The following is a 13,013-nucleotide window of genomic DNA, read 5'->3' as shown; positions in this document are numbered from 1 at the left end:
GGAGAGGGCGGACCTCTTCCCTCCTGGTCTCAACCACTGAACTCCTCCTCCTTGGAGACTTCAATATTCATCTGGATGCTTCCTGTCCTTCCACTGGACTCTTTCGTGACCTCTCCGTCCGTCCGTCTCTCTCTCTCTCTCCCTCTCCCTCTCCCTCTCCCTCTCCTCTCTCTCTCTCTCTCTCTCTCTCTCTCTCTCTCTCTCTCTCTCTCTCTCTCTCTCTCTCTCTCTCTCTCTCTCTCTCTTCCCCCCCCCCCCCTCTGGCCGACACACCCTGGATGATACTGATCTCTTTGGACCTTCCCCTTTCGATCCCTCTCACCACTCCTCTCTCCTGGAGTGATCACTATCTCCTTTGCTCGCATCTCACCCTCTACCCCTCAGGCCAAGCCAACTCCAGCACTGCCACCTACCTTCTCGGTTATCCGACCCATGAAGCGTTTGTCAGTTGAGGCTTTCGCCTCCACTCCCCCCTCCCCCCTTGGCTGACTCACACCCTGACACATCCCTTTCCATGCTCCACTCTGCTATATCTACTACTCTCGATGTTCTTGCCCCTGTCATGAGGATCCGCTTGAAACCCAAAGCCAAGTGCAACTCTTGGTACGACTCAGGTCTTGTCACCCTTAAACGCAAGTGCAGGGTGGCTCAGAGGAAATGGTGTGCTTCCGTTACATCCTCGGACAAAGTGGCCTGCCGTCTGCTCCAAGGGCAAAACTGGCTCTCTGTCCACACCAAGAAGAGATCCCACATCCAAGTCCTCGTCTCCGTGGCATCTAACAACTCGGCCAAACTCTGCTGGCCAATCCTGCTGCGGTCTCTACCTCTTCTGTCCCCTCCAAGGCCTTCTGCACGGCCCTGGATTCTCATTCCATCTCTAAAACTCAGGACATCCTGTCCGCTTGTTCTTACTCTCCTCCCCCTCCTACTCCCCTCTCTTGCTCTGGCCCTTCTTCGCACACCTTTCCTCTCTCCTTCTCTGCCTTTCCCCTGTTCTCCCCTGACAAGGTCTCTAGACAAGTCTGATCTATGAAAGTCTTGTCAAAACAGGTACACCGCTGTTCCTCCAAAACCATCAAGGACCACATTGATACCCTGACTCCTGCTGTGGCTGATTCCTGCAACCACTCCTTCGCCACTGGAGTATTCCTCTCCCCTCTGAAGCACTCCCTTGGCACCCTCTTCTTAAGAAACCCTCTGCCAACCCCTCCTGCCCTGCTAACTACCGCCCAATCTCCATCACTCCTTTCCTGGGCAAACTCCTGGAAATGCTGGCCATCTCCCAGCTAAATCTTCACACTGAATCTGTTGGTTGTCTCCATGACCATCAGTCTGGCTTCAGAGCTGCCGGAACGGAAACTGCTCTCCTGAACATTTGTGAAGACCTGTGCTTCAATCTTGATTTAAACACCCCTTGTGTCCTCATATTACTTGATCTCTCTTCTACCTTTGACACGGTCAACCATGCCATCCTGCTCAACCGTCTCTGTGATAACCTGGGTATCACCGATCAGGCCCTGATTGGCTGACCTCCTTCCTCTCCGATCGACCCTCCCAGGTCCAACTTGCGTCCTTCCTTTCCTCTATCTCTATCTCTGGTGTTCCCCAGGGGTCTAACCTCTCTCCTTGGCTGTTCAAACAATACCTTGCACTTCTTGCCCACTACATCGCCCCAACTTTCAGTGCTATGCGGATGACACTCCATTCATTTTCAGGCTCCCTTCCTCCACCTCTTCTCCTTCTCTCATCTCTGACTGTCTGTCCGCCATCCAGGAGTGGTGTGCCGCCAATGATCTCTGCCTTAATGCCAGTAAGACCGAGATTCTCCTCATCAGCACATCTGCTCCCTCCTTTCCTGTCACTCTCCGGCCAGCCTCTCTTGGCCCTCTTCCTGCTCCCACCTGTGAGGCTAAAAACCTTGTGGTCATCTTCGACTCCATACTTTCCTTCTCTCCTCACATCTCTGATGTCTCTAAGAAGTCACACTACCAGCTGAACCTCCTCAGAGGTATTCATTGTTTCCTCTCCTTCCCCCAGAAGCTCACTGTCTCCAGAGGTCTGGTTCTCGCTAGGCTGGACTACTGCCACAGCCTCTTTCGAAATCTGCCTGCCTCTACTCTCTGCCCTCTGCAACTCATCCAAAACAGGACTGCAAGACTTGTCCTGGGTCTCAAGCCCAGGGATCGTATCTCTTCAGGACTGAAATCCCTGCACTGGCTCCCAGTGTCGGTGAGGATTAAGTTCAAAACCCTCTGCATTGTCCACAAGGCCTTGTGGGGCCTGGGACCTCAATACCTTCAACTCTCTCTTCCTAAATATCTTCCGTCTCACGCTCTTCGCTTATCCGCCTCCAACTCTCTCAGGGTCAGTCACTTCTCCAAGCAGCGAGTTGGTGGTCAATCTCTTTCTTCTGCTAGGGCCTCCCTCTGGAACAGCCTCCCTGTCTCTCTGAAACTTGAGGAGAACCATCTCTGGTTCCGGAAGCATCTCAAGACCTTCTTTGCTTCTGCTTTTTCTCCTCCTCTTCGCTGTTGATCTCCTGGCTGAATCTTTAATTACACTAGTTACCTGGCTACCCTCTGATCTCGGGCCCAGGTCCCCTCCCTGCCAGTTGCACACCTGCACTGCCTCCCGGTCAACCCTTGCACTTGGGGACTGTTTCTGTATCCCTATAGCCCCTACTAGCACTTGACCCTGATGTCTGAACTTAACCTTGCACTTGCCACCAGCTGGCCGTACTTTTATTTTTTATTTTACTGTGATCCTATGTACTGCACTGCCTCCTCCCCTTCTCCCTTCGCCTGCACTTGCGCAATCTCAATGTCACCTGGCCTAGTAGGATCGTTCTCTGTCTTCCCTCTGTTTCCCCTCCCTTGCCTCGTCGCGCCTTGAAACACTTCTGTATAGGCACATTATAAATGCCATATCATAGCATATCTGCATTCACAATATTTTACATATCGTGAGTAGGATTTTTCATAAGGTTCATTACACACCAGAGGATTGGGCATTTGGGACTACCATAGATAACATGTTGGGCTTTGCTACCCATTCCATAGGTAAACGAGCCATTACCCCTGAACACTTGAAACCTGCCTGGACTGAGGTCACTATTTGTTTTGCTTGTAAGAATTTATTTCAGAAACGACTTTCATCAACAATTTATAAAACACATTTGTACCCTACGGTTCAACATAAAGGAAACAGTACATATAACCTTACCACCACAAAATCCATCACATTCTAACACACATGATAAAACCAATCATAGACTGCGGTGTGCTTGAATGTCCCAGTGTGGAGTACTGACACCTGTGAACTCCAATTAACCACTGTGCAAAATTGCAATTTTTTTATAGACCCTATTGTAGATCTATCTACCCATCATCTGCCCAACATGTTTCGTTCTCTCATTTATAGAATCAATCCATAGAGCTTCTTCAGGAGCTAATGCTCCTTCTGAACACATACATACATAACTGCTTTCTAGGGTTATTGGTGGCCATTTAAATCATCAAAACTACATTGGGGCACTTTTCATCAGTGTAGATTTGCACCTTGAAGCCTGGAGGTAAGCAGGGCCTGGAAAGGGCAAAGAATCTGGGGGGGTGGTGGGGAAACAGACTTTTAGGAGGAGTTGAAGGTGAGCTGGGCATTGGAGACACGGGTGGATGGAGGAGTGTATGGATTGCAAAGGGTACGAGGGGCCAGTTTTGATGTCACAGCAAGGTCTGCTCCATTCCCCATCTTCAAGGGAACTCCTAACAGAGGGTTGAGAGTAGCCCACTACCCTCACCCAAGGATTGCAATGTTTGTTAATGATCTGAACCTCGGATACGGCAGAGACCTCTTCCCATAATGATATACACTAAGCAGCGAGAGACAGCATATTAAAAAACAGCTCACTGGCCAAATACCATGAACTGTACCATCTTCAGATACACAGGATATAGTTCATGACCATCCCCTTCCCTACCTTATATTAAATAGGCCCTGCTTCCCAGTGAATGTTTGGTTATTCCATATTTTTCCATTCCATATTCAGAAAGTGTCCCCTTTATTTTGACATTCCACTGAACTCTAAATGCAGTAATGTACTGAAAAACAATGTGTCGGTAACTTTGTTGCAATCTGTCCTTCGTGATGTTTAAACAGAATGTAATAATGTGGGTTCATATTCTGCACTTGCTGTTCAGTGATGTCATAGCAATAAAGAGTATTCCCGGTTCTTGGAAAATTTCTTATGTCTTGTTAATCTTCAAGAAAGGCAATTGACTGTTCCTGATGAATTATTGGCCAATTTCTTTAATGATTGTCGAGGCAAAGATTTTTTCTTCAATACTGTTGGACAAATTAATAGCCTGGATTGATGAGAACAATACTTTAGACTTCAGACAGATAGGGTTTAGAAAAGGGATGGGGACAGACGTTGGTGGTCTGTTTATTGCACAGTTACAGAGAAATGCTTCAGTTAAAGGTCACCTTCTCTTTATTTAACTTCAATGGACCTGTCGACGGCCTTCGACATGGTCGATAGATCAACACTATGGCAAAGGTTAATCGAACTAGAAATAGATAAAGGTCTGTTGGAATTGTTGATATACTTGTATTCGGAAACTGTGATAAGAGTTAGATTGAATAATGAGGGACTCGTGTCAAATGCAATAGTCGTATAACGGCCTCAACCAGGGTTGCGCACTCGCTGCTATTTTATTCAACCTGTATGTATCTGCAGCTGGAAAATCACTTGATAGCAGTGATTTAGTCGCTCCCAAATTAGGCACGTTGAAAGTACAATGGCTCGCTTATGCAGATGATTTTTTACTCTTCGACTGCACAAAAATTGGTTTACAAAGACTCATAAAAAGATTTGCTACCTTCATAGCTGAACTGAAATTCAAAACTTACGTCTTAGAGTTTTATACTGAGGTCTTATCCCCTTATTTGAAAATCATTGAAGCAATTGTATGGAGAAATGTTTTGCACTTTTGGCCAAAATGCATCCCTATGGAAATTATACGATACGAATTTGGATTGCTATCATTGAAAAGTCGTATGAATTGGAAAAAGTTAGTCTTATTTAGAAAATGTTTAGATGGCGACAAAAAGTCCATGTACTATAAACTAGGAGATGACAAAAAAGGGATATTTATGTGCATGCTAAAAAATGAAGTTCACTCCATACTAACAAATCTGGGTGTTCTATACAAACACGTATTAAAAATCCATCCAAAGCGAAGATGCTGATGAAAGCCGTCGACTGGGTGGAAAACAACGCTGTGATTTTAAATTCTAAACTGCATTCCCAAGTTGTTTCATTCTGGAAGTGGTATCCAGCACCAGGCTCCTATACTGTAAAATATCCCAAGAGATACGTAATTTCAGATTTCCAACTTCAGATGACTATAAATATTGTTGCTACTTTAAGACTGAAAGTGAAAATGAGACATTATTACATTTGTTATTAATCTGTCAAAAATTGATGTACAAAACATTGAATACTTTCGCACTGTGTCAACAATATGTCAAAAGTTAATGGAGAACAATTGTGGTATGAAATGTTACATGGTGACTCTGTAGTAATGACATTGAGAGTAAATGCTTATTTAAAGAATATCTGTAACCTGGAATAACATGTACTTGTAACTCGTGAAAGGAAATAATTGAATATAAGTGTTTCTAGTTGTAAGCTGCAAAGTAACTACGATGTATTGAAAAACTTTTAATATGTTTATATTTCCTAATTTTTTGTAACATTTTGTAAAGGTTTATATAAACCATATCAATGAGAAAAGAAATTAAAAAAACGTTGTTGTAATACTTGATGGACAATGTGAAATGGCTTTGATCTCATGTTGGATGTTGGGTTAGACACACAGACCCATCCATCCACTCCTCCTGTTTCTACGGAAGTAGCCTCTGCTGATTGGGTTAGGCTCTATAGCCAGGAGATTCTGGCTCCTGTTTTTTGCAGTCGCTTTTTAAGACTGTGCCTTATTTGAATATTTTCATCCACGGATGCATTGTAGTCTTTTGTGTATCTTGAAAGGCTCATCCTTTTTCAGTTAGTTATAGATACCAAAACAGAAATATTGAGTAGAAGAAAGCAGCCAAGACAAACCTGTTTTTAATTTTCCCATCTCTTTATTCATTTTGATAATTTAATTTGTACCTGAGTTTCCTGCTGTGGGTTCTTGTTTCAGGTGAGCAAGACATGGAAGGTGCTGGCAGAAGATGAGGTGTTGTGGTACAGAGTTTGTCGGCAGGAGGGTTTCCTGCCTGATGCAAAGATTTCTGACTGTACCAGCTGGAAACAAGCGCTTCGAGACAGCCTGGTCAAGGAGAGCACTTTGAGAACAAATTGGAAGGTGAATGCATATATGCTGAATTCATTTAAAGGGTGACCTTGGTTTGAGGAGGGTGTGATCAGAGGCAGTTATCGCCAATTTCGTGGAACTTTGCCGACTTATGTAAGTGCAGACTGGCAATAACATTGTCATCACAAAAGAAATCTATATCTGCACTTGTAATAGGATAAAATGCCATGCACAACACGGAAAACGTATTAGGGGATCTTGCTAATCACATTACTTAATGAGTAGAAGTAAATAAAGTCTTGTAAGTAATATATAAATATTAATAATTTTCTTAGAACCACATGGCAGCTGTCCAGTCGAAGTTTCAAAACAATAGTTTTGAATGCCAAATGTTCCGACACGAGTGCTGAAAAAAAAGTTTAGAATGTATTTTTTTAATGTTTAAAGGGTTTATTTTAATTTTGTATTGTAAAATAAGTTTTAAAAAAAACAGGGGTTTGCGGGGACCCCCCATTAAAAGAAAAAAAAGAAAAAAAAAGTGAAACTTTTTTTCCTACACTTTTGTGTCAGAACCTTTGGCATTTGAAACTTTGACTGTCAAAACTATCACTAGGAACCCATATGGCAGCCTGCAATCCCTGTATAAAGGTCTCTGCATTTTCTTATTACAGGCTTAGTCATGACATAACTGCTGCCCTTTGATAAGAAAATTACATCACTACCTCACTGCAATAATTTATTAGCTACGTAATGCGTGATGTCACAATTCCTGCTGCTTGAGCTAGCAAAGAGCAGAATTTCAGCTGTCACTGCAGCACTTAATTAAAACCAAGACATTTGGCCTCATTATAAGTTTGACGGTAGCCTTGCCGGTACAACCGGCAGGCTGCTGCCAAACTTCTGAAAATTTCCGGCGCCCGCGAATGGGCAATTATCAGGGCATTCCGGCCTTGCCGGACCTGGTATTTGCCCAGTTGCGGGCGTCGTAATAAAATGCTCCCGTTAGGGCTCAATGGGAATGGGGAGGTTGGATGCACCGGCACCATTCAGAATGGTGCTGGTGCATCTGACATGCTGTGCTCGCGGGTGCCGCTCTGCCTGCCAGGTCAGAACTGGCGGGCAGAAAGGCACCCACGAGCACAACTCGTAGTTTGCCGGTCCGGGAACTACAGTACCGGCAATTTTACCGGTCGCATAGTTCCCAGACCAGCAAACTTGTAATGAGGCACATTCTTTTTAAATTTCTTTCTTGTAAAAAATATTTATTAGATATTTTACAGCCATTAATTTATAAGCAACTGTTTATGGTAGTGTGCACATGTGGCGTTTAAAGCAGTATAGCAAGAGCCACCTTTGTGTTATTATTTAATCTGACAGAGATAAGGGTCAACATTTTTAGATGCTTTTTATGAAACTGCTTAAATTATTTTTTTGGCAACACGTTAGAAGTTGCATTTGTTTTTTAAAATTTAGATTCTACATTAATTATATGCTTCAACAAATGGAAGGTCTCTTGCATTCGATTGAGCAAGAAGGCTGATCATTAAGGCAATGACCGTGTGTGGTCAAGTATTATAAGGAATAAATCCCCCCCCCACAACCATATGTAAAACAATATTGCAACACAATTACTAAAGGTAAAGGTAGATAAATCTATCAGCAATTAGGCCACAACATTTATATCTAAATTAATTCACAATTTTATTAGAGTACAAAAGATAAAATCACACAAAAACTGAAAAAATACAATGCATACGTAAAAAGACAAATAGTCTGCGTGACAGAAAAACCTTCACAAAAAAGGCTTAGTAATATAATTCATTCATTTCACATGGAGAAATCTCTTCCATATAATGTTATGATTTTCAATATCAAATTATTGTATTTAACTATGACAGTCTGAAAACCAATAGGCTGTCAACACTCGACATATTTCAGTCCTCAACTTTGAATCAGGGACTTTCTTCAGGAGTAGTGTTAAGTTATTAAAAATTACTCATAAAAAAGATCAAATATATCTTCATGAATATTTAACTCACTGATTGCAACCAATTTGTTGGGACTGTTTCCCTTGCGAGATCCAATTCAAATTATTTCAGTAATTTCTTTTTGGACGTCAGCTGTGGTTTTGTAATGTTATCTAGGTTGCCATAGATTGTAGTTAATTAGACTTTTAAGTGTTTACATTTCCACTTGCGACATTCCAATGTCAATTTAAATTCTTGAGTGCCATTTCAAGTTGTCTTTGGAAGAAAGGGTCTTCACATTCTCATTTAAATAATCTCCATTTTATTAGTGCCATAATATACTGTTGTAGCCATTCTCATCACTCTCTACACTTGTTTCACCCCTGTTTAGGTCACAGGTGATCATCAGAGTTTTATCATACAAGTCACGTTGATTCTGTCTACTGGCTTTTTAAGCAATGCGGGCAGTTTTCCCTGGCTCCTTGTTTTGAAACAAGGAGCCAGAGAAAACTGCCCACATCGCTTAAAAAACCAGAAGACAGAATTGATACTTTATCAGCAGAAACAATGACATGGAGTGAAATATTAAATTCCTTTTCTTACTGAATTCAAATCAACGTGACTTGTATGATAAAACTCTCCTGATGATCACCCGTGACCTAAACAGGGGTGGAACACGTGTAGAGAGTGATGAGAATAGCTACAACAGTATATTATGGCACTAATAAAATGGAGATTATTTAAATGAGAATGTGAAGACCCTTTCTTCCAAAGACAACTTGAAATGGCACTCAAGAATTAAAATTGACATGGGAATGTAAACATTTGAAAGTCTATATCTTCATGAATGGGACCGTTATTTTGTGAACATCGGCGTAACTGCTGATAGAAGAAATTAAAAACATATATTAGGACTAAGTACTTGATACTAGAATTCCTATGCCTTTTAATTCAGGTATGGTCAGAAGAGGTAATTAATTACCTTTATTTTGCTTATTTTGCTTGTGGGTGGAGTTCTTGTATAAATGCCAAAAACCTCTATTAGTCAGGAAATGGCTCGTTTTCAGGTGAATTAATTCTGACTCTGCCAATAAATATATCAATTAGAATTAAGAACTCCAGAATTCTGACTCGCATGCTGTACAATGACACATACAGTGTATTCAAACCTCACTTTTATTACCTGCAAAGGGTAAAACTTCCTTTTACAGGTCTCATTCAAAATCCCATCAAGGAAACAGTGTTGTCCCAGAAGATCTCAAAACTCAGATGGTTTCAAAGAACATCTACTTTCATGGGCTCGTTATATAGATGATATTTTTGTAATCTGGAGTAAAAAATGGAGACTCGGGGGATACCCCAAAAAACTAATTAAGAGAGGGAGCGGCCAAAAGAGCAGGCAATAATAATCAGGATGCACTGTAGGAGGGGAAGGTGAAAAAACCACCAGAGAACAGTTATATGCGTCAATACCTTTACAAACTTAAGTTTCACGATCAGAGTATTATCCAAAAACAATGGAAGGTCTTTGAGAAATCAGAAACTGATTCCTTTGCCTCTTTTTGCATATAAGAAATGTATAACCATAGGAAACTGTGTGAGTCGAAGTAGATTAATCACTAAACCAATCAAGACAACTAGCCTTACTGAAATGTGGGGTCTGGAATCAGTAACAGGTCACCACCCATGCGGAAATTGTGTAGTATGTAAGATGTCTTCCAAATCCAAGGAGATCAATATTGGTATGAAGAAACCATGGCAACAAAGGTTTTTTACAAACTGTAATTCGGAATTTTGTGTCTATTTGATCACTTGTCCTTGTTCACTTATGTATATAGGTAAAACCAACAGGAAGGTGAAAACAAGAATCATAGAACACAAAAGTTGTATAAAAAACAAGATCTTATTGGCACCCATGTTAAAACATTTTGTGGATAAGGATCATGGGTGTGAAGATTTTAAATGGTCAGTGTTGATGACCGTGCAAGGTGGTAACCACAATGTTAAAATCAGAATCCTTTTGATGCAAGAGCAGAAATTAATTTTTCTCACCAAAAGTGATAAGGGATTGAATGAAGCCATTGAATGCACAAGTTGAAATTGTCCGCAATTTGGCAATAGACAAGATTGGTAAATTGGAGTCAAAACCTATGGCCTTTTTAGAAACAGTAGCCCTTTAACATGGGGTTTGATAAATAGTTTCTGGTATTGTAAAAAGATGCTTTGATGAGCAGTTGAGGTATACTTAGTATTAGGAACAATCCGTTTGTCCATTTTAGTCCCTTTTTAGTGTTTATTGGTCAATTGGGAGGAATTACTGGACATGATGTTAATATTCACAATAAAGGTCTATCCAGCGTTTAGCATACTAGTAGGCTTATTGAGTACCAGAACCTCACGATTGGATTCTGGGAATAAATGTATTTTGGAAATACATGTTTCGATAGTGGGTGGCCTTTAAACACAACAAGGGGGTGGTATACCTAGTCCCCTGTTTGTGTTTATTAACTCATCGCAATGAGCGAGTAAAGATAGTAAGAAGGCTTATAGAACATGTCCTCTGGACGGCGAGTCTACAAACACAACAAAGGGATGTTAGATCCTGTTCCTTGTTTTGTTGATTATCATCTCATCCCAATGGGCTAAAAATAGAAAGAGGACTTACAGAACGTTTCCTTTTGACGGCGAGCAAGTGAAGATTGGCGTTCTTTGCTCGCGTAATCTACACGCTTGTGTTTTTCCGGTTCAGATGGACTAACTGGGCATTATCGTGTTCACTGGAAATTACGGAATTTACTTCATTGTGAAAGCAAAAGGTAAGTGGAAATTGAGTTAGAATTCTCTTCGAGATATATACACCCGTTTTTCATCAGGGTGAAGCAAAAGAGTGAATTTTTTTTTTCCTCTTTTGTTAAACAGTCATAAACCCGTTTTTGCTTTGGGAAATGACATACTTCCCACGGATATATGAGAGGAATGATCACTGGACACCCCTTATAGCACAAGTGAAACTACGGATTTTCCATTACGAGAGGTAAGCAGACTGAGCCATTTCTATAAGGAAGGCGGCATAATATGTATGCTTACACCCTAAATTAAGAAGATGACACCTAGAGAATGAACCAGTGTTGGTTTCTTTCCTCTTGTTTTTCCCGAATCAATAGGGCTAGAAGTGCTCTGGATTTTTGGAAAGTCGGAATTTAACAAGTGAATGGTTGGAGTCCTTCAAACCAGTGAACAAGGAATACCTTTAAAGCTAATCAACACGACTGACCACCTTATGGTAAGGAGTACTATTTTTAGAATCGGGGGTACTATTAGTCCCACACCCACCCCCCTTTTACTAATAACTGCTAAGTGTGCAAACTAAAGTGATAGCAGCCAGATTAATCATGTGGGTTCTTCCAACAGGCCACCATCTGAGTTTCGAGATCTTTTGGGACAACACTGTTTGCCTGATGGGATTTTGAACGAGACCTGTAAAAGGAAGTTTTACCCTTTGCAGATAATAAAAGTGAGGTTTTAATACACTGTATGTGTCATTGTTCAGCATGCGAGTCAGAATTTTGGAGTTCTTAATTCTAATTGATATTTTATTGACAGAGTCCAGATTAATTCATCTGAAAACAAGTAATTTTCTGACAGAGGTTTTTGGCATTTATACAAGAACTCAACCCACAAGCAAGAAAAGGTAATTAATTACCTCTTCTAAGCATACCTGAATTAAAAGGCATAGGAATTCTAGTATCAAGTACTTAGTCCTAATATATGTTTTTAATGTCTTCTATCAGCAGTTATGCCGATGTACACAAGTTAAAAGTTCCATTCATGAAGGTATATTTGATCTTTTTTTATGAGATATTTTTAATACTGTGACACTAGTCCTGAAGAAAGTCCCTGATTCAAAGTTGAGGACTGAAACATGTCGAGTGTTGACAGCCTGTTGGTTTTCAGACTGTCATAGTTAAATACAATAATTTGATATTGAAAAGAGATTTCTCCATGTGAAATGAATGAATTATATTACTAAGCCTTTTGTGAAGGTTTTTTTGTCACGCAGACTGTCTTTTTACGTATGCATTGTATTTTTTCAATTTTTGTGTGTTTTTATCTTTTGTATTCTAACAAAATTGTGAATTAATTTAGATATAAATGTTGTGGCCTAATTGCTGATAGGTTTATCTATCTTTGTTTAGTAATTGTGTATCCACTCCCCACCATAAGGTAGAGAGATCACTTATGAGTGATTAAGGTGGGTTTCCCCAGTTTAATCAGTGTAAACAATATTGCAAGTCACATCAAATTACTAGAACTATTAAAGGAACTCTGCCAACTGGCTCATTCCTCTATTTGGTCACAGAACGCCCACTCAGTGGATGTTTTGCTAGGGTAATAACTGTCCCCTCATATATTGGCAATTGCCAGCAGGTAAGTCCTGGCTACAGGTTTTTATTTCCCAAGGCTAAACCACAAAGTTGAAATGTAAATGTTTTTCTTGAACTGCTTAAAATATTTGTTTACAACTTACTATACGCTGTAAAACTTGTTTCCCTCAACCAACCAGATTCTACATTTATTCCACATTTCATTACATGGAATATCTTCCTTCAGAGTGAGCAAGGTATCGCATGTTATGAGAGCATGTATTATAACTAATTAAATGTCCTATAAGCTACACAAAAATAGATATTGCAAGTAATCTATAGTCTTCTGACCTTCGAACGAAACT

The 13,013-nt window shown here is 40.7% G+C and overlaps 1 protein-coding gene across 2 annotated transcripts in view; it reads left to right on the top strand.

Moving 5' to 3' along the window:
• FBXW8 (F-box and WD repeat domain containing 8) overlaps positions 1-13,013 on the top strand; it is a 1,779,087-nt gene that overhangs the window by 543,933 nt on the left and 1,222,141 nt on the right. Inside the window, exon 3 of one of the 2 annotated variants that reach the window (XM_069619212.1) lies at positions 6,204-6,368. The exons of the other annotated variant lie outside the window; for it this stretch is intronic. Coding sequence (XP_069475313.1) covers positions 6,204-6,368 — 165 coding nt within the window. The remainder of the gene's footprint in view (positions 1-6,203; positions 6,369-13,013) is intronic. 2 annotated transcript variants of the gene reach the window in all.

The sequence above is a fragment of the Ambystoma mexicanum genome, chromosome 10, assembly GCF_040938575.1.
Source record: "Ambystoma mexicanum isolate Mex_15411 chromosome 10, UKY_AmexF1_1, whole genome shotgun sequence".
In the NCBI taxonomy this organism is placed as follows: domain Eukaryota; kingdom Metazoa; phylum Chordata; class Amphibia; order Caudata; family Ambystomatidae; genus Ambystoma; species Ambystoma mexicanum.
The sequence above is the reverse complement of the archived record's forward strand: the minus strand, read 5'-3'. Positions and strand labels throughout refer to the sequence as shown.